The sequence below is a fragment of the Elgaria multicarinata genome, chromosome 6 (genome assembly GCF_023053635.1).
Source record: "Elgaria multicarinata webbii isolate HBS135686 ecotype San Diego chromosome 6, rElgMul1.1.pri, whole genome shotgun sequence".
NCBI lineage: Eukaryota > Metazoa > Chordata > Lepidosauria > Squamata > Anguidae > Elgaria > Elgaria multicarinata.
In genome coordinates this window covers 3,332,771-3,355,416 of record NC_086176.1, presented here as the reverse complement: position 1 = coordinate 3,355,416, position 22,646 = coordinate 3,332,771, and the positions used below count along the sequence as shown (strand labels likewise).

Here is a 22,646-nt window from a genome sequence, read left to right as displayed (position 1 = left end):
CAGCTAGACAGGTGAAGCTGAGGAGTCTCAATGAGAGGATAACACGGTGATTCAGGGAGGGGGATATTTCAGATTTGTTAGGCATTGGATAACATTTTGAGACTAGCCCTGGCTGTACAAGAGCCACAGGCTCCACTTAAACCAAATCAAACCAGACTGCTGGCACTTAACATAAAAAAGGTAGCAGAACAACTTTTAAACTAAACCTTGGGGTAAAGTTGACAGGAACTGGGAAGCATCCAGTTCGGATTAAATCATCCTAAAATGAAAATGTGTTTGGTTTTCCAAATGTAGAATGGGAGCAAATAGGCTATGAGTATATGTAGAAAATGATAGTACATAATCCGACTCCTTGACTCCAACTCTCTCTAGAGGAGCCTCTTCAGTTACTATGGGTTGCCACCTCTCCCCCTACCCCAGTTTCTTGGTTTGTTTCTCTCCCCTCAAGACTGCAGATCTTTTCACTATCCAAGAGCAGGAGCCAGTATTGCCTCAGATGATTTGTACTTAGCCTTTGCCACCACTTTTAAATCAAGTCTGAGGACCAGTTCACCACTTTGATTCAAACAGGTGGTGAAGCTCCCTTTTACCACAGCATGAATGATTTGTGATCTTCACTATATCTGATGTGGCAAGGCAGATACTTTTGCAATGCTCTTTACTGCCCCAGCCACACACTGACCAAGTGGTACAAGGCTTTCTGTTACCTTCCCTCTAGGACAGTATCCTGCTTCTATCCATGTTAACTACCTTATTCTAAAAAAAAATAGATCTGCTTTTCAGGTTCTCTGCCCCCTTCAGATTTTTAGGTCTAGACCATGAGGGCATCTGTACCTTCAATAGGTTTTCAAACCACATCTGGCAGAATTTTTATTTTCTATGCAATTCACTGGATTCACATTTGAGTCTCTTTTAACTATGTTAATTGCACCTTTGAATGTTCCTGGTTTCCATTGTTTCCTATGGCTGTGGAAGGTTTGGTCCCTGGGTCTGGAAGTTTCTTTTGAGCATCTCTTTCTACTGAGTGAGGGAACTGCAGTTCTCTGAGTTAAGGGAAAGCAGGGGGTGGGGTGGGGTGGAGAAGAGGGAGCCCAGTTCTCCATTCTCCTTGTTGGCCTCCCTCGGATCTTTGTCTTTCTTTTTTTCTCTTCTACACAGTGAGGCAGTTCCAGAGAAAGCACATTTATGCAGCTCATCAGATCATCCATGGGAATACAGAGATGACAGTAGGACAGCTCTTTTCTGCAGAGTTCCAGCAGGCAATGGCTGTAGGGTTTCCTCAAATAGGATTTCAGAGTTTTCCTGCAACAGCTGCAAAACAAGAAGCTCTTGAGCCAGTTGGGATAGAGCTTCTGGATAGTGAAAACCAGCCTGAAATGACACTTGAAGGAAGTCATTGCGCTGAATCTTCTGGGCACCCACAGAAATAAGGTATGCTTAGAACTATGATCTTCACTAGGCCGTATATCCCACCTAAGCAAACATGATGAAAATTTATGGTGAGTGATCCTCAGTTTTGGGTTCATCTGGAGTTTGGCACTAAGGCAAAGCCTGAGGGCCACTGGCAGCTCCCAATCACCTCAAGTGTGGCTCTACACCTCTCTTTCATTCTTCCTCTCTTTCCTGCTGCTCACTTTCTTCAGGGACTGTCTAGGTTTGCCTTGTTGTTTGCTTTAATAATGGGCTGGTTGTTGTGATTTGGCCTACTTGAGAATGCTTTTTTTGTGTGTGGGGGGGAGTCAGGAGATCTGCAGCTCATCTGCAGTAAGGTGGCTGGTGGGGGCAGGAGAGGAAACTTCAGAAGCAATCAGCCAATTAGCTGTAGGAGGGGGAGGAACCCAAGAGGCAAACAGCAATGCAATTGGCTAGCTATAGTAGTGCAATGTACTTTTGCTGGAGAGGAAAGTGAATGTTTACATATGTGCAAGAGAGCAATGTAGACCTTTATAAGAAGATTGTGCAATATATGTGCAGAGTATTGCGTCCAGTTCTGGGCTCCACAATTCAAGAAGGACGCAGACAAGCTGGAGCGTGTTCAGAGGAGGGCAACCAGGATGATCAGGGGTCTGATGAACCGAGTGTTCTTCGTCCACTGTTCTAATTGAAGATAATTTAACCACGTTATATTTCCCTCTTTTAATCTCTCCTTTATTTCTTCCCTAGTTCTCATCCTTTCTAGCCAATCTTTTAACTTCATTACCTTTCTCTCTTTTAAGCTTTTTCCCAACTCATTTTTTAAATTTCCTGGAAAGTTCTTCATCATTATCACTGGTGATATTGGGGAAATACTCAGAAGTAAGTCCTTTTTATATAATCACCATATTTCCCAGTGATTTTTTAAAAGGGGGTTCTCTATTTCTTCCCCCCATTTCTTTGCATAATCTCTGAAAAATATATTTTCTAATTTCCATTCTATATCCTCTCCCTTTCTATCCTCCAACCAACTTAAATCTCCTAATCCTATCATACATGTCTCAACCTGTTAGCTACACGATATAACTTTAGGTTTGGGAGCCCCAGCCCTCCTTTTTTTTTTGCATTACACACCAACTTTTTTTGTTTAATCTTGCCTTTCTATCACCATTGCAAAAGTTATTTACTATACTTTGCCAACTTTTTAATTCTTTTTCTGATATTTTTATTGGCATCATTCTAAATAAAAAGTTTACTTTTGGTAAAATCCTCATTTTTATAAGGGCTATTCTTCCAAACCAAGATAAGTTTATCCTTTTATATTTTTCTAATTTGCTCATAACTTCTTTTTTCAAACTATTTAGGATTTCCTTTTCTAGATCTTCTAAATTCCTAGTAAGCTTAATTCCTAGATATTTTATTATTTCTTTAACATTCATATTCTTCTCTTTACTCTCCCAATCTCTCTCCTCTTTTTTACTATAGTTAAACAACATTATCTCTGACTTTGTCCAATTTATTTTTAATCCCGTCACTTCCTCAAACTCCCTCAGATGATGTTTTATTCTATCAATTTTTTAATGGATTCTTAATTGTTAGAATCATAGAACCATAGAATAGCAGAGTTGGAAGGGGCCTACAAGGCCATCGAGTCCAACCCCCTGCTCAATGCAGGAATCCACCCTAAAGCATCCCTGACAGATGCTTGTCCAGCTGCCTTTTGAGTGCCTCTAGTGTGGCACAACCTCCCTAGGTAACTGATTAATAAGTAACGTTAATACCGTATCATCTGCAAACATATTTATTTTTATTTCCTCTTTCCATCCTACTCCCTCAATAACATCGTCCTCTCTTATCACATTCGCCAGTAGTTCTATGACCAATACAAATAAAACCGGTACAAGTGGGCAACCTTGTCTTGTTCCTCGGGCAAGTTGTATTTTTTCTGTAACTCCATCATTTACAACTATTGAAGCTAAATTTTGTGAATATAATTGTTCTATTAAACCTTTAAATCTTTCCCCAAATCCCATCTTTTCTATTAACATCTTTAATGCTGGCCAACTCACACAACCAAAAGCTTTGAATATATCTAAAGCTATTATTCCTGCTCTCAGCTTTCTCTTTTTTACCTCCTGTATTATGTTTAGAACTCTTCCTACCAAATTATGCATTTGTCTTCCCACTACAAAGCCACACTGATCCTTCCCTATATAATTACCTATAAATGTATTCATTCACTTTGCCATTATAGCTGATAAAATTTTGGCATCTTGATTTATTAATGAGATAGGTCTGTATGAATCTGGGACTGTCAAGTCCTTATCCGGCTTTGGAATTAATATAATTACTGATTGTTCCCATGATGGTGGTATCTTATCTCCTTCTATTATTCCATTATACAATTTCATTAATTTCAGCACTAATATTTTTTAAAATGTTTTATAATACTCCGATCCCAATCCATCTGTACCGGGGGATTTTCCCCCTTTTAATTTATCTATAACTTCTTCTATTTCTCTTTGAGTAATATATCTTTCCATTAAATCTTTATCCTCCCTCTTCAGACCTATCTTTATATGTTTTTCTATATAGTTTCCCATTCATGTCTTCAGTGTGCCTCTTTCCTTATAAAGTTCCTGATAAAATTCTTGGAAAATCTTTATTTTTCCTTTCATTGTATTACATGGCTTCCCCAATTTATCTTTAACTATCCCGATTGAGTTCTTTGTCTTTTTCATTTGTGTGGCTCTAGCCAACACCTTAGAATTCCTATTACAATTCTCAAAATAATCTCTTTTTAAATAAATTATTTATTTATTTTATTACATTTATATACCGCCCCACAGCCGAAGCTCTCTGGGTGGTTTACAACAATTAAAAATCTAATTCTTCTGTATTTCTTCTAAATTTCTATTTTCTAATTCCTTCTTTTTTGCTTGTAATTTTGTTAAGATTTGTTTATTTCTACTTTGCAGATACTCTCTTTCGACCTTCTTAACTTCATCTTCCAATTTTTTCTGTATCTCCTCTTGTTGTCTCCTTAATTTACATGTTTCTCTAATACAAATCCCCCTAGCTACCGCCTTCATTGTATCCCACAGTACTGATAGGGGACATTCCCCATTCTCATTAATTTCCCATATCTCTTGTAACTCTTTCTCCATCTTCTCCACTACCTTTTCATATTTTAATATTCTAGTGTTTAACTTCCATCTATTAGCTTCTCTGTAGTCCCTTTTCACTTTAAAATCCATATTTACCAATGCGTGGTCAGTTACTTTAATTACCTCTAGTTGTGTGTTACAAACCTTTATTGCTAACTCTTTTGAAACAAAGATATAGTCTATCCTTGAGAATGTGCTGTAAACTGGTGAGTAAAAAGTGTATCCAACCTCCCCCCCCATCATTCGCCAAACATCTGTAAGATCCTTTTCCTTTGTCATTTTATTTAAACTTGTAATATTATTTCTTCTTTCTTGGGCGGTGGGGTTTGACTTATCTAAAATATTATCCATCACCATATTGAAATCTCCAGCTAATATTACATGCCCTTTTTTTATTTCCTCCATTTCTCTGAATACTTCCCTATAGAATTCTCTTTGCCTCTCGTTAGGGGCATAAATATTAACTAAAGTATAGTACTCCCCTGCCATTTGCCCCTGTATCATAACGTATCTCCCTTTCCCACCCCTTTTACTCTTTAGTACATTAAATCCACATTTCTTCAAGATAATTATAGATACACCATTTTTTTTGAAGTCCCCAATGACTTCTCATACAGCACTGACCACTTTAACCGTAACTCATTTGATCCCTCTTTAGCCTGATGAGTTTCTTGTAGAAAGATAAAATCAGCCCCATCTTTGTTTAACAATTGCTCTATTCTCTTCCTCTTTACAACTGCCCCGAGACCTTTCACATTGAGTGTTGAGAAACATACTTTCTTATCCATAATATAATTGTTTTGCTCTTTGTAGATCCCTTGTGCACACCCACATTAACAACACTGCTAACTTAAACTTAAACCAACTAACAATCACAATTTTTAATGCCTCCCCTCCCCTTCTCCCCCCCAGTTCCCCTCCCTCCCCTCTCCCCTCTTCTTCTCCCCCCTTTGCTTCTCTGTGGGTGGACCACCCCGGTCATGGCTTTTCAACCTTTAAGGGGGGGAGATAAAACCCAAAGTCCCGATGCAGTAAGTTCATTATCCATTCTTCTTATTTCCTTCCCTTTCCCTACCTCCGGTTTTTATTAAATCTTTTACTCCCTACTTGGACCAGGATGTTCTTCCTCTTCTCCTTCCGGCTGGGTTGGCATCTCATCTTCTATCCCTAATTGTCTCAATTTGATCATTCCCTGTTCCAGCGATGTTGTTCTATGTTGTCTTCCTTCACACATAAATCTCAGGAACACCGGATATCCCCATTAATAAGCAATCCCCACCCTCTTAAGCTTTGCTATTATTGGTCTGACACTTCTCCTCCATTCAATGGTTTGTGGGCACAGATCATTGTAGATTTGAACTGGTGTTTCTTGGTACTTCAGTGTTGTTATTTGCCTGATTTTCTTCATAAGCTGCTTCTTTTTATAGTAGTTGGCAAATCTAACCAGGATATCTCGAGGCATCAGTCTGGCTCTCCCTCCAGCCACTCGATGTATTCTCTCAACGTCTTGCGGTGCCAGATCTAAATCTGCAGCCATCTCCTTAAACCATCCCAAAATGCTGGTTCTCAAATTCTCACCCTGCATTTCAGGGAAATTTCTTAAATGCAGATTTGGGCGTCTGGTCTTCCAAGCGAATCAGTCTCAATTCATGTTGATCAAAACTTATATTAAGTTGGTTCAGCTGCTGTTGATTCATATCCACCTGCTTCGATAATTGTTGGACTTCTGACTTTGCTTGTTCCACATCCTTCTTAAGCTCCAACATTGATTTATTTCCTCTTTCCAGCACAGTTTTAATGACTTTATCCTTATTTTCCTCCATTTTCCGGAGTAGAACCTCATTATTTTTCTCTTCAAATACTTAAAAGGTTGTCACACAGAGGAGGGCCAGGATCTCTTCTCGATCCTCCCAGAGTGCAGGACACGGAATAACGGGCTCAAGTTAAAGGAAGCCAGATTCCAGCTGGACATCAGGAAAAACTTCCTGACTGTTAGAGCAGTACGACAATGGAATCAGTTACCTAGGGAGGTTGTGGGCTCTCCCACACTAGAGGCCTTCAAGAGGCAGCTGGACAACCATCTGTCAGGGATGCTTTAAGGTGGATTATCAGCCCCTAATAAAGGCTTTGCTGGCCTCCCATTCCATAGTGCAGGAAACCACAGTGCCCTCATACCCTTAAAATATTCAGTCAATTCAGAAAACATCTGAGATGATCTGAAAAAAGAAACATTAAGGCGAGTCCAAAAACTGCAGCTCCAAACATACTGGGGCATGGTCTGAAATTACCAATGAAATTACCAATTACCTGCAAGCCTTTATTTGCTGCAGCAAAGAAATAGAGACCAGAAAATAATCTAATCGAAACAATTACGATGTACTTGAGAAATAAAGGTGTACTCTCTATCTGATGAGGGTGCAAACATCGTTCAAACCACGTTCAGCCATATAGGCTTAATGTGTATTTCTCACCACATTTCTCTTAGGGGTGAGCGTATTTCTGTCCAATAAGGGATCTAAGATCTCATTAAAATCCCCACCAACAATCATAAGTCATATCTGTAAAGGAAGCACGCCCCAGCAAAGCTGGCCCTTCTACTGGATTTTGCACAGATCCCCAGAACATACGCACACGGCTCTCAATTTAGAGGTTTAAGACCAAATTTTATTTCAGGATAAGTGGTAGGTTACATGGGATTAGCATACTAAAAACTATAAAACATGCATGTAAATAAGAGCCTAGAAAAAGCAAGCTAGAAACTAAGTTACAATTCATACATCACCCAGCCTTGGAGTCAGCCAGCTCAGACCAACCCCCTTTCCCAAGAATAGCCTTTATAGTTTCTTTTTCTTACTCCTTCCCCCCTGCCCTTGGCTTTCATATGAAGATCTTTTACACCTCCGCTTGGGATGTTAATTTTCTCTCAAGGCCAGGCGGAGACGCCCCAGGCAGTTCCTGGCTTCACCAAACTCCCCCATGCAGCTGGGATCGTTATCTTCCCAGTTCCTATAAGCTATAAGGATAAAATTTAACATATTAAAAGATGAACCATTCCCAGTAACATTAACCCTTCCTTACACCTTCCCCCTTAAGATGGAATTTCTAGAAAATTCCATCCACTCAACACAGTTTTTATTATTTACACATTGACCCCTTTCCTTTGTTCACTTTGTTATGCCCACACAGGGGCAGGGGTTTTTCCTCTCGCCTCTCTCCCTCCCCCTCTCGGCTGAAACTCCTGGATAGCCCATCTGCCACAACATTCTCTTTGCCCTTGATGTGGGAAATGGTGAAATCGAAGTCCTGTAAAGCCAGACTCCACCTTAGCAACTTTTGGTTGGTATTCTTCACCCGAGCCAGCCAGTACAACGGGGAATGATCAGTTTGAATTTTAAACGGCCGCCCCCACAAATATGGGCGCAACTTCCCCACTGCCCAAACAATAGCCAAACACTCCTTCTCAATGGTAGCTAGGGGCTTTTCTCACGGCAAAAGTTTTTTGCTAATAAACACCACGGGCTGCAACTGCCTCCCCTCACCTTCCTGCAACAACACCGCTCCTAATCCAGCCTCCGAAGCATCTGTCTGAACCACGAATGGGCTGTCAAAATCTGGCACCTTAAGCACCAGGGCCGCTTGAGCTTTCCTTTCAATCCATCAAATGCCCGCTGACACGCATCCGACCACTGCACTTTTATCGGCTGCCTCTTTCGGCACAACTCGGTCAAGGGGGCTATTAGCTGACTGAAATTCGGGACAAACCTCCGATAGTATCCCGCCAGCCCCAGGAAGGACTGGACCTGCTTCTTGGTCCGTGGGACAGGCCACTGTTGGATTGTCTCTACTTTGGCCTCCATAGGCTTTAACGCTCCCTGTCCCACTCTATGGCCCAGATAGGTGACCTCCCCCCTCCCAAACTGGCACTTGGAGGCCATCACAGTTAGTCCGGCCTCCCGCAGCCAGCTTAGAACCTGGGTCAAATGCGATAAGTGCTGTTCCCACGTGTCACTAAACACCGCTACGTCATCTAAGTAAACACACGAAAAAGCCCCCAGGCCCTCCAGAGCCCGGTCCATAAGTTTCTGGAAGCCTCCCGGTGCATTCGAGAGCCCGAACGGGAGAACCATAAACTGGTAGTGCCCCCAGGGGGTAGAAAAAGCCGACTTTACCGCTGCATCCTCATCCAGAGGCACCTGCCAATATCCCTTGGTCAAATCAAGGGTGGAGATGAATTTAGCTTTCCCAAGGATTTCTATCAAATCATCGGTACGGGGCATAGGGTAGGCTGCCACCGTAGAGACGCTGTTCAATTTTCGAAAGTCCACGCAAAAACGGACCGACCAATCTTTCTTAGCCACGAGCACCAGGGGGGAGGACCAGGGGCTCAGGCTCTTCTTAATCATGCCCATTGCCAACATCTCCTCAATTTCTTTATTTACAATCTCCAACTGCCTCCCGTTTAACCGATGAGGCGGAGACTGAATGGGAGGGTGCTTCCCGGTGTCAATAGAATGTGTAGTTAACAACGTATGCCCCGGCAAGCCCGAAAACAATTCCTTAAACTTCCCCAGACACTGCGTTAGCTGCTCCTTCTGCAGGGGGCTCAATTCCTCCGAGACCTGAACGTCCGTTAGCCCCTCCTTCCCCCTATAGCTAGCTAAGACATCCAGCCCGGTTTCCTCGCTCAACATCTCCCCCCTCCCTACTTGGCAGACCTGCACTCCCCGCTCCCGGAACGGCTTCATCATATTTACATGATACACCTTCGCCCACCGCTGGCTCTCAGGGTCTCTCAGCAAATAGTTAACCTCAATCAACTTTTTCTCCACCACAAGGGGCCCTTCCCACTTGACTGCCAACTTCTCCGGCCTCAGCGGTTTCAACACCAACACCTTATCCCCTTCCTGAAACACCCACTGTCTAGCCTGCCGGTCATACCACCTCTTTTGGGTCTGCTGAGCCTGGGCCAGGTTCTCTTGGGCTGCTTCCCCTACCTCTCGCAAAAGATTCTGTAAATTCTGCATGTACTCCACAACCGAAACTGGGGTCGGGGCAGTTCGCCCCTCCCAACCTTCCCGCAACAACTTCAGCGGCCCTCTCAATTCCTGCCCAAAAACCAGTTCATTAGCCGAAAACCCCAGGCTATCACTTTTAGCATCCCGGGCCGCAAAGAGAAGGTAGGGCAGGGCTTGGTCCCAATCCGCCGTATGTTTAGCAGCATACGCCTTTAGCATTTTACCAAGCGTCTGGTTGAACCATTCCACCAACCCATTCCCCTCATGATGATACGCGGCAGCGGTACACTGTTGCATCCCTGCCAACTTCCATAATTCCTTAAGCAGCAATGACATAAATCCCCCCCCCTTGATCATGAACCAACACGTTGGGAACCCCTACCCGGGTGAAAACCGTCATCATGGCTTTTGCCAACTGCGGCGCGGAGATTACCGAAAGCGGTACCGCTTCCGCGTATCGGGTGGCGTAATCCACAAGGGTTAAGATGTATTTTCCCCCCGACCGGGTGGCTGAACTGAAGGGGCCCAGGATATCCACCCCCATTTTTTCGAACGGCACCTCCGTGATGGGTGAGGGACGTAGCGGGGCTTTGAGGTGGTCCTGGGGAAACCCGACTCGTTGGCAAACATCACATGCGGCACAGAAATCCTGCACTTCTCGGGCGACTCCGGGCCAATAAATATCTCGGCTCACCCGTTCTAACGTTCGGCGTATCCCCAAATGTCCTCCCCACAGCCATTCATGGGCGGCTTCCAGCACCTTCCCCCTGAAGGATTTGGGCACCACCAACTGCTTTCTTTCTACTCCTCCCCCTCCTTTGGGAGAAAACTGCCGGTATAGCCTTCCCCGTTCCCAAATAAACACTGCCGTCCCCACTTTTCCTCTCCCCTCCGCCGGGCCGCCCGCCACTTCCCGACACTCCTGTAAGGAGGGATCCTGTTGTAACTCCTTGTGAAACTCGGGTGTATCCCAGCCCTCTAAATTCGGCTCTTCCTCCCTTCTTCCCTCACGGGAAGCTTCTCCTAACGGGTTCGCCGGCTCCTCCTCCCCTTGGGCTTCCCTCTGCTGGGCCGCCTTTCCCCTGGTCATCACTGCTAACTGAGTAACCTTAAAACATAAGTCGTTGCCCAGGAGGAAGGCTGGCCCTTCCGTGTGTGTGAGGATAACTAGCTCCCTTTCCAACCTCGGTACTCAATGTTCACTCGGGCCAGCGGGGCCTCAAACGGAGGTGCGCCATACGGGGTCACCGTTATGGTTTGACCCACGAGTTTCTGTCCTGGTTTGAGTAGACCTACGTGGGCGCTGCTAAGGTCCCCTCCGGTATCTTTCTGAGCCCGAACCGTCCTCCCATCGACCACCACGCACTCACAGAATTTTCGCCGACTCCACTGAAGCTGTGCCAGGGTCACCAGCCGCATCGAAACAGCCGTCGTGGGGCCGGGGCCCGCTGGGGCCTGCGCCACCCCTGCGGCCTCGGTGCGCATATACTCCCACTCCAGGTCAGCCACTTCTCCTTCACTGTCATTGCTCTAGTTGGAGGCCGGAGAGGCCGGCGCTGTTGGTGCTGTCGCCGCCCGGACCACCGGTCGTGGGGCTGCGCTCCCGCCTCCGCTTGCTTGCTTGGCCGTCAACTTGGGACATTCTCTCTTCAGGTGCCCCAGTTCCTTATAATAGAAGCACCCCCCACTCGCTTTGGGACCGGACGCCGCTGCGCCGCCTCCCTTCTCTCAGGGCTCTTTCCCAGGCCACGCTGCCTTCTTCTCCGCCAACACTCCTCCGGGACGCCTCTCCTGGACTGTCTCCAACTGCCTCAGGGTCCCTCCGGCTCCCTTCCGCTCGAACGCCTGCAGCCGGTCCGCCATCTTCGCTGCCTCCATTAGAGTTGGGGGATTCTTTTCCCCCACCCAAGCATCATACTTCTCAGGAAACTGACGGTACAACTGTTCTCTAGCCACCAAGTCCTTGGCTCCTTTCAGGTCTCGCACCCCCTCTGCGTCCATCCAAGCCTCCATAGCCGTCATCATGCGTGTAGCAAAAGCGGCAAACGTCTCTTTGGGATTTCTGATCAGCTGTCGAAACTTTTGCCGGCAATGCTCGGCCGTAAGGGCAAACTGCTCTTTGGCTACAGTTTTGAAATGCCTGTAGTCGTGGCGCAATTCCCGGGGGATTGTAGCTATCATTTCTCTCAAAGTCCCAGTAACTTGCGGCCGCAACAAACTCATCCTCTGGGACACCGGAACCCCCAGCTCATCACAGGTATCTTCAAAGAGCGCCAGAAAGGCTCCCACATCATCCCCCTCGTGGCACACTGGGAAAGCCCGCCGGTCGAATCGCTGTCCTGGTGCTCCCCCCCTCTCGCTCTCCACGATCTCCAGATGGCGAGACATCAGCTCCAAGCATTCCGTATACATACACTGCACCTTCCTTTCCTCACTTTCCCCTTCAGCCTTCACACCCGGGCCATTTCCGTCCGCTGTTCCCTGCGGACGAGGGAGTTGAGGCAGTGGAGTTCCCTGCAGTTGCGGGACCTGCATCTTTGAAGTGTCTCCTTCCAGCATCACTGCTGGGAACATCTTCGGCATGGCCTCGAACCACACCTTCTCCCACTCCTCATCTGGAATCCAGAACTGTGCAGCATGTCACCTCCGGGCCCCCCCTTGGAGCTGGGTGTCTCTTGCAGCCCCCACTTGAGAGTGGCTGGACTGGACTCCCTTTCCGCTCCCTCCTGAGAGGCTGCCCCCAAAAACTCTGCTCCTGAAGCTACTGCTCCTTGATTCTGAGCCATCCTTGGCTGGCTTGCGCGACCTTGCTTAGTCTGGGTTCAAACCTATGCTTCACCACTCTCCCTTTCCTACCAGCGTTTCGTTCCTCCAGATCTGTGTCAAATCCCAGCGCTGCCCACCATGTAAAGGAAGCACGCCCCAGCAAAGCTGGCCCTTCCACTGGATTTTGCACAGATCCCCAGAACATATACACATGGCTCTCAATTTAGAGGTTTAAGACCAAATTTTATTTCAGGATAAGTGGTAGGTTGCATACTAAAAACTATAAAACATGCATGTAAATAAGAACCCAGAGAAAGCAAGCTAGAAACTAAGTTAAGGTGCACTTTCAGCTTTCTTCAGCCACAGCTGGACCTAAGGTTTATCCTGGGATCATCCAGGGTTCACCCCTGCCTGAGCACTGGATCCCCTGTGTGTCACCTAGATGAACAGGTTTGACCCCTGGACGATCCAGGGATAAACCTTAGGTCTAGCTACGGCCTTCATATCAGAAATGCAAACTATCTTCTCTCATTTCTTAATTACATTTAACACAATAATCAAATTCATTTCTTTTTTCTATCTTAACTATATCTCATAGTTAAGAAAGAAATACATAATTTCTCTGTTTCTTGCAAAAATTCTATTAGAGGTTTCCATTCAGATATAGATGTGGATGTTGACCTTTCTCTCATCGATGTGAGTTTTGCCATCTCTGCCAATTTCAGCATCTTCAACATCCATCCATCCATTCATTCGTTGTTGGTGTTGTTTCGTTCTTCCATTTTTGTGCATACAACAGTCTCGCTGCCATTGTCATATCTATATAAATAAAAATGTAAATGTCTATTCGAAACAGACGTTATATCTCCGAAAGTTCTTCACCGATTGCTTTGAAATTTTGACACAACGTTGCATTCGAATATGCGAGCGTTGTTATGTAACTATGTTCTATATGGGGACAAAAGTTTGTCTTAAAATCGAAGAAATAGGCCTCCTCAAAACCAGTCCTGCTGATCATTGTGACATCGCCAACCAGTAGGCCAATCCACTGCCTCTGCCTTCTCTCTTATTTGCAATTGGCTGAGTGAATATAGATGTCACACCTGTGACAGTTACACGTTCTGAAGAAAGGTAACTGCCAGGAGTTTCTGCTAACCTCCTCACCGTAAAAACATCCTTTTTTAAAAACCAAACAATCTGCTTTACTTCATCCAAATAATGCCTCACAGAAGATCACACTTAGGTCGTCGTACTCGCAGAGTGGAAGCACTGCGATGAGAAATTGCAAATCAGACTGAGGAAGAACGGGCATCAGCAAACGAGAAAAAAAGAAAAAGAATGCCTCAAATACGTGCCAAGGAACCAGCCAAGCAACGTTCAGCCAGACTTGAGGATGCACGGTTGCGAGCACGGCAATCGCGTTCTACAGCTTCAGATCTGCTTTGTTCTCAACAGAATGAACGTGACAGGCTGAGAGTGGCTGAAAGACGTCAATGAGAAACAGCACATCAGCGTCAAACACGACTCCGTGGTAAACAATCACACGATTACAATCGCCTTGCATTCCTGTACAACCCAGCTGATGATTATAGTTTGAGGTGGCATGTTCTCATCGGCACTATGACTGAAGTGTGTCCTTATTGCAAGGCTCTTAAATTTAATGGAGAAACAAAAGGAATGTGTTGCACTGCTGGAAAAATTAAACTGCCTCAACTTGGAGAACCACCAGAGCCATTACAAACTTTGCTTGCCGGATATACCGCAGAATCAAAGCATTTCCTATCTAACATCAGGAAATACAACTCATGCTTCCAAATGACGTCGTTCGGCGCAGAAATCATCACAGCTCCATTTATGCCAACTTTCAAAGTCAAAGGACAAATTTATCATAAAGCCGGCTCCTTCCTTCCGTTTCAAGATAGTCAACATAAATTCCTACAAATGTATTTCATTGGTGATGGCAATGATGAATTGAATGCACGCTGCGGAATTTATACTGGCATAAAAAGGTCCGTCGTTTCAAAACTGCAACAGCTACTTCACGAAAAAAACAATATAGTACATTTGTTCAAAACAGCAATTGACATGATGCCATCTGATACACACAAGATTGTTATCCATGCTGACAAAACGCCTGCTGGAGAACATGTGCGAAGATTCAATGCTCCAACTATAGACGAAGTGGCAATTGTTATAGTCGGAGATCAATCTTGACAGGACCTTTCAAAGGTGAAGATGTCCTCATTCCTCGCATTCCTATGATTCCAACAGATAGGCCATTTCAGTTTAAGAGATTGCAATTCCCCATTTGATTGGCGTTTGCAATCACCATCAACAAAGCTCAGGGCCAATCTTTAGAATTGTGCGGTTTAGATCTAGACACAGATTGCTTCTCACTTGAACAATTATATGTTGCGTGTTCTAGAATCGGCAAACCAGACAATCTCTATATCTACACAGACAATGGAACAACTAAAAATATTGTATATCCACAAGCATTGTGAAATTAAACATATTAGAAACATCTGCTTTGTCTTTTCTTTCTTTTCAATTTAACCAGACTGAGCCACAGCAATGCGTGGCAGGGTACAGCTAGTATAGAAATAACCCCCCCCTTCTCTTTTAGCTGTTTATCCATTAGTCCCAGTAGGAAAGCTTCCGTTTTCATTGTATTTTAGTCTTTAGTATTTTTTGAATTAAAGAATGTATTTGTATCCAAAATGCTTTGGCTTTTTTACAAGTTGACCAAAGATGATAAAACGTTCCTTATGTTTTACATTTCCAGCAGTTTCCCAAGACACCCTTATACATTTTAGCTAACTTTACAGGAGACATATACCATCTGTACCTCATCTTATAGAAATTCTCTTGAACATAATGTAATTTTTAAATTCCCCTACATATTCTCCCACTGTTCCATTGAGATGTTGTATCCAACGTTTTGAGCCCATTTTATCATACTATCTTTTACCTGCTCATCCTCTGTCTCGTAATGTAATAAAAGTTTATATATCTTTGAGATAACATGTTCATCATTTGTACATAGTGCAAATTCAGATTTTGATTGCTCAAACCTACAATTCTTTTTGTCTATTTTAAACCTTTCCATAATTTGTACATTGACATGCTACCTTCTTTCAACAGTTCCTCCCTTGATTTTAACTTATATTCATCTTGTGACATTTCTAATACATCATTATATGTCAACCATTAATGCATATTTGTGAATTCCCTTCTAGGAATAGTCTCCTGTGGGAAAATACCCAAAGCGGTATTTTCTGACAGAACCTTGATTTATATTTATTCGATATTCTTAAAACAGCACGTCTCACATAATGATTATTAAATTCTACGTTCACCTTAGCTTTATCGTACCACAAGTAACCATGCCATCCAAATCTCAATTCATGTCCTTCCATTTCCAGCAGTCTTCTATTTTTCAACAACACCCAAACTTTCATCCACGCTAAACAGCAGGCAGAGAAATACACTTTGATGTCTGGTAGACCCAGCCCTCCTCTTTCTTTTGCATCCTGCAATATTTTAATTTTAACTCTTGGGTTTTTTTTTTGCTTGCCATATAAACTTAGATCTCTCTCTATGCCACTGCTTAAATGGTAAATCCGATGTTACAATGGCTATTGTTTGTCATTATCTTCTCACTCTCAGTATAACGCTTCCTAAGAGGAGTGGCATTGATAAATGCATCCACAGTACACAGATTTCCTACTTGGAATTTGAATTGGGTATTGATGGCGTTGATGGGGGCCACCTGTCCTTTGAAACTTCTCATATTAAAAGTGATTTTTTTCTGGTGGCTATTTTCTGGCAGGTGTTGGGGGCTCTTTCATCAGATCCATAACTGTATGTTTTTCATTCAGACAAGGCTACAAGCCCTGATGGCTATGTGCTACCTTTAATATATGAGGCAGTAAGCCTATATGCACCAGTTGCTAGAGAACATGGCATATAAGGAACAGAAAGTTAAATGTAAAATATTGAAATTCTAGTTTACAGGCTTCTGCAATCAGCATACATGGGAGCTTCTGGGAGTTCTGCTTCACCTCTATTTCTTTGACTACAGATACTTATCTGTTGTAATCTGACATGCGCCATTGGCATAGTCTGTTTGTCAGTTTTCTACTAGGTTATTGAGGGGTGAGGAGTGTTACTTTTCCTAGTCTAGTCTAGGAAATAGGATGTTTCCCCCACCCCCGTAGAGCTAAAGTTTAGATGTGGACCCTGCCTACAAGTTCCAGGAGGAAGTGCTCTCAGTGGGATTCAGAAAACTGAAATTCACATTAAGAATGTCCTCTTCTCTAAGGCTGTGGTCCTAGAACACAATATTGCAAATAGATTTCAGTAAAAAAAAGACGGGCTTACTTCAAATAAACATCCATAGGATTTGATTGCACAACTCCGTTCATCAAGATATAGCAAACATTCCTAGTTCTATATGACTTTCTTACATCTGATACCCAATTAGAAAAGCAAGTTTGAGTACTGATTGATTATTAGGCACTTGTCCCTTCAGAGAACAAATTTTAAAAACTTGGAACATGATTGAAACGAAGGTATTATTTGAAAGTTCTGCCAGGCAAAAATGCAAAGGGGATCTTTCATAGAATCATAGAATCATAGAATAGCAGAGTTGGAAGGGGCCTACAAGGCCATCGAGTCCAACCCCCTGCTCAATGCAGGAATCCACCCTAAAGCATCCCTGACAGATGCTTGTCCAGCTGCCTCTTGAAGGCCTCTAGTGTGGGAGAGCCCACAACCTCCCTAGGTAGCTGATTCCATTGTCGCACTGCTCTAACAGTCAGGAAGTTTTTCCTGATGTCCAGCCGGAATCTGGCTTCCTTTAACTTGAGCCCGTTATTCCATGTCCTGCACTCTGGGAGGATCGAGAAGAGATCCTGGCCCTCCTCTGTGTGACAACCTTTTAAGTATTTGAAGACTGCTATCATGTCTCCCCTCAATCTTCTCTTCTCCAGGCTAAACATGCCCAGTTCTTTCAGTCTCTCTTCATAGGGCTTTGTTTCTAGACCTCTGATCATCCTGGTTGCCCTCTTCTGAACACGCTCCAGCTTGTCTGCGTCCTTCTTGAATTGTGGAGCCCAGAACTGGACGCAATACTCTAGATGAGGCCTAACCAGGGCCGAATAGTGAGGAACCAGTACCTCACGTGATTTGGAAGCTATACTTCTATTAATGCAGCCCAAAATAGCACTGGCCTTTCTTGCAGCCATATCGCACTGTTGGCTCCTATTCAGCTTGTGATCTACAACAATTCCAAGATCCTTCTCGTTTGTAGTATTGCTGAGCCAAGTATCCCCCATCTTGTAACTGTGCCTTTGGTTTCTATTTCCTAGATGTAGAACTTGGCATTTATCCCTATTAAATTTCATTCTGTTGTTTTCAGCCCAGCACTCCAGCCTATCAAGATCACTTTGAAGTTTGTTTCTGTCTTCCAGGGTATTAGCTATCCCACCCAATTTGGTGTCATCTGCAAATTTGATCAGCGTTCCCTGCACCTCCTCGTCCAAATCATTAATAAAAATGTTGAAGAGCACTGGGCCCAGGACTGATAGCAAAAAAAATAGCAAAATCTTTGCTATTTTATATTTATTTTGTGGGTCACTGTAAAGGAAAAATGAATTATTTTCCACAAATAAAAAGGAGTGTAAAAACCCATGTTTCTGTCCATCGGCCACCAGTGGCTTGGGGGCTGGCACCGGGGTCCCCCTTCCAAAGGGTCCCCCTTTTCAATGCTGTGACTCAGCTCAGTGGAAAATGCAAGGCAGTCAGAGTCAGAGTGCTTCTGAGGAAGATGATCAGAATACACCCGAGGGAATAGGGTCCTTTCACTCACTGTGTAATCAGGAGTCTGTCTTTCCAAGATGGCTTGGAAATACTGTCTGACCCCAAGTTTTACAAAATACTTGCCAATAAATGTATGGATTTACATGAATAAATGTATGGATTTTTAATGTCTCAAGCAATCAGAAAATGCTCTAAGAGATCTACTCTGTTTTCTTGGTCAGACTGTTCTGAAAATTCTTGGAGGAAATGCAGTTGGATCACACTTACTACACAAGAATGCATGAAGCCTTCTCCTGCAGTCTTCAGTAGGCTTTGTGTCTCAAAAGATGTCTGAAAAATAGTTGGAATATTAGGAATAAATACATGCTTGTTAAAATGTCTTAAAGGTATAACAAATGAACTGTAATGGTAAGTAACCCAGCACCTTCAAACTTCACCCTCCATAATAAATGTCTCAACTGTTCTGTCCACAATGCCCATTTATTAGTCATCTTGGTACAAGAACTGATTGGTTTTCCCTTCTCTCACCCTGTAGATTATGAGCAATTACAGTCGTCGCTATATTATCCCAACTGACATAAGGAAAGCAGTGATTGAAAGGCAGTTGCTAGACTCAGGTCAGACAAAATATATCTGCAGCAAAATATCCTTAAAGAACAATCGAGTTAGCTTCACAATTTAAACAAGTATGAAGAGAAGCTACAATTAATTTTATTAGCAACACCTGGTTCACACATATTGCTGGGCAATTCCTGGATTTTTTAATCCTGGAAATGCAAGAGGAGTACAGCCCATCAGGAATTGTTGTTGGGAAACTTTGGGTTGTTTAACCCATGAACAACTCAGAGTTTCCTGGACTGGAAGTCACAAAAAACCCCAGGAAGGTTGAATACAGAAACAGCAGTCCTGGGGCTCACATGCTCCTGCAGTTCGTGGATTAAACAACCTAGGAATTGCTGAGTGGGTGAATTGGGTCTATATGTAGAATTTAACTTAAAGCAGGACAGGAAAACATAAATGCATTCAGGGCCAGCACGAGGTTTTTTGCTACCTGAGACAAAAAGATACCTTTGTCTACTTTCACCTCTGGTGAGAGATGCTGCAGACAGCACCCCACAGAAGCAAACCTTCCATTTTTGCACAGTGCCTGAGAGGACAAGGCATTTTCTCCCTGCCAGGGAATCCTGCATAAAGTGATAGATTCAGGTTTGTGTTACTAGACCAGTGAGGAAGATATTTTGCTTTGCACAGGACTGCGAGGAAGAGAGGAAGAGGAACAGCTTCCTATCAGGGACATGCACCAAGTGAGAGGATTCATTTGTCCCCCTCTGCCCCATGCAATCTGGATGGTGGAGGGAAGTGGCAAACCTAGTTGCTTTGACCATGAATTTCAGAATTTGAGCGTCCTTTGCAGTGTCTCCAGAGGAAGGAGATAAATCTCAGAGTAAAGAGCCAGAAAGAAGGGAGCAGACTATTTTCTCTTTGACTTGAGAATTTTCAGAATTCATTATCCCATCCTGCCTCTGGGCTAAATCAGGCTCTTCCTAAGGATGCCAGCACCTGCCCGGCTCTTCCAATGACTTCTTCCCTGCCATCCTCTGTCCACCCTTCTTGGAACCCAGATTCCACCTTCAGATGACCCTAACACCCCTGTTGTAATATTGCAGAGCATCCCCTGGAACAAGGGGGCCTTCTGTGCTCTGCTCGAAACAAGAGGGTGTCTATGCCATGTTCCCTCAAAATCGCTTGATGCTTCATAGACTATAAGAAGTGGAAGCGTGAGAGGAATGCCACAAATCACATTCAGGGGACTTTCCTTGGGGAATCCTGCTTTATAATACATGGTATAGGGAACTATTTGTTTGCATTACAACAGGGAACTTTTTCTAACCTTGCATTTCTTAGAGGAATATCAAACATCAAATCCCAGTCTTTCAGCTGTTGGGAACAGGTAAGCACATTGCTGGCTAGGTTGGACACCCACCTTTGAACGGGTGACATCATTCAATAACCATCCCATTTAGCCAGAGTGTTTCTGGATACTGGTCTGAACCAACTTAATGTAGTTTGGACAGGAATCATAAGATCATGCCAGAAGAGACAGTGGTGAGTGTTGGGAACAGCAACTCTAAATACCCCAGTATTAGCTTAGGCTAAATTTATTTATTTATTTATACATAAATAATTTTATATATAAATAAATAAATGTATACATTTATACATTTACATCCCGCCTTTTTTCCTCCAAGGAACCCCAGGTGGCATACATAATCCTCCTCTCCATGTTATCCTCACAACAAGGTAGGTTGGGCTGAGAGTATATGAGTGGCCCAAAGTCATGGCCAAGTGAAACCCGGATCTCCCAACTCCTAGTTTAACACCTTAGCCACTACATCACACTGGTTAGTCTTACACAAGACAATCATATCTCGATCCCTGCCAAAGACCATCTCCAGCCTCCCTACCCTAGGCTTGACACCCTAGTACATTGGGTGAGAATTACATTATATTTATCTGTCTGTTTTATTCCCTAGACACATGTTCACCTGCTTATGTGTAGGGCTAAAGTGTGTAAGGGGGATGGGCACACATGTAAGCCAGTTAGACCTTCATTGAGTATGAATGTCTGCAGAGGGCTTTGTAATACACAGCTGAATACACAGTGATCCTGCAATCAGAAATCCTGATAAGACAAGGTTTGCATTGCATAAAGGTCTAACTAGGTACTGAGCATGTAGACATCCACGTCCCCCTACACATTTTAGCCCCCAATGCCTGCACAGGATTTTAGTAGTTAGAAAACATTTTATTCATGTCTGCAGTATAGTTCTATTTCTCTATATTAATAAAGCTTTGAACCTGCAGTCGGAGTCTTTGTTCCTTAGAGTCAATTCTTGGCGTGATAAAAAGAACTAACTAACTTGCAAGGGAAGATCTACTCCCCCCTCCTCATAAGGGATAATCCTCTGGGGCAACTACCTGCCTGCAGGAAATAGGCTTTTTCTTAAGTGTCAGACTTGGAGTGTTAGCAGGAAGGGAGATAGGCAATTGGGAACTAGAACCTAAGGTGCTATGAACCGAATAAGGAAGAAGCCAGCACCACGGCTTCAATTTTCTGTGGAAGGTTCAGACCTTGCCTATCCATTGTTTGGTGCCATCTCTAGCACTTGAGGTGCAGATGTTCTCAGCGGCACAGAGCGCCTTCTAGCAGCTTTGGCTGGTGGTCCAGCTATGCCCCTAGCATAGCTGGACCACCTGGTTTCAGTAATCTATGCTCTAGTATCTTCCAAGTTAGATTAATACAATACACTCTATATGGAGCTGCCATTGAAGACTGTTCAGAAGCTGCATCTAAGCAAAATGTGGCAGACACGTTGATAACTGAGACCAGAAGGTCTGAGCAATTCTGGCCCACTTGCACTGGCTACCTGTATGTCTGAGCCCAATTCAAGGTAATTATTATTATTATTATTATTATTATTATTATTATTATTATTATTATTATTAATATTTCTTACCCCCTCTCTATTCTGATCAAGGCGGAGAACAACAATAAATATAAAATACTGAATTAAAACATAATATACGTTCTTAAAACATCCTAAAATCGTTTTTAAAAAATCTTAAAATTAAACTGCTGGAAGAGATTAGTCTTAATAGCTTTCTTAAATGCTGATAGACTGTTAAGTTGACGGGTCTCCTCTGGCAGGCCATTCCACAGTCTGGGAGCAGCAGAAGAGAAGGTCCTCTGGGTAACAGTTGTCAATCTAGTTTTTGCTGACTGAAGTAGATTCTTCCCAGAGGGCCTGAGTGTGCAGGGAGAAGGCGATCCCGCAGGTAGCCTGGATCCAAACCATGTAGGGCTTTAAAGGTGATAACCAACACTTTATACTTCGCCCAGAAACTAATTGGCAGCCAGTGAAAAGATTTTAAAACTGGTGTAATGTAGTCACCTCTAGGTGCACTGGTGACCAGCCTGGCTGCGGGTGAACCGCCCAGAGAGCTCTGGCTATTGGGCGGTATAGAAATGTAATAAATAAATAAATAAAATTTTGAACTGGTTGAAGTTTCCGGACTAGGCACAAAGGTAGCCCTATGTAGAGCGCATTGCAAAAGTCTAACCTTGAAGTTACCAGCATGTGCACTACCGTCTTTAGAATTTCTAACTCTAGGAAGGGGCGCAGCTAGCATATTAGCTGAAGCTGATAGTAGGCATTCCTGGCCATCACATTTATCTGGGCTGTCATTTGGAGCGATGTATCCAGAAGCACCTGCAAGCTGCAAACACAGCCTTTCAGGGGTAGTGTAACCCCATCCAGAACTGGATGACACACCTCCAAACCCAGGTTGTGGCCTTTGACAGTAAGCACCTCCGACAGTAAGCTTCAGTTTGTTTTTCCTCATCCAGCCCATTACCACCTCTAAGCATTCATTCAGGGGAGACACACTATCCTCAGCTGAC

At 43.7% G+C, this 22,646-nt stretch overlaps 1 protein-coding gene across 1 annotated transcript in view; it reads left to right on the top strand.

The window, feature by feature from the left end:
• Positions 1–18,530, top strand: part of CFAP91 (cilia and flagella associated protein 91) — a 133,431-nt gene extending 114,901 nt beyond the window's left edge. Inside the window, exons 17-18 of the mRNA XM_063128829.1 lie at positions 1,159–1,431; positions 18,406–18,530. Of these exons, the coding sequence (XP_062984899.1) occupies positions 1,159–1,430 (272 nt within the window). The 3' untranslated portion in view covers position 1,431; positions 18,406–18,530. The remainder of the gene's footprint in view (positions 1–1,158; positions 1,432–18,405) is intronic.
• The last annotated feature ends 4,116 nt before the right edge of the window (positions 18,531–22,646 follow it).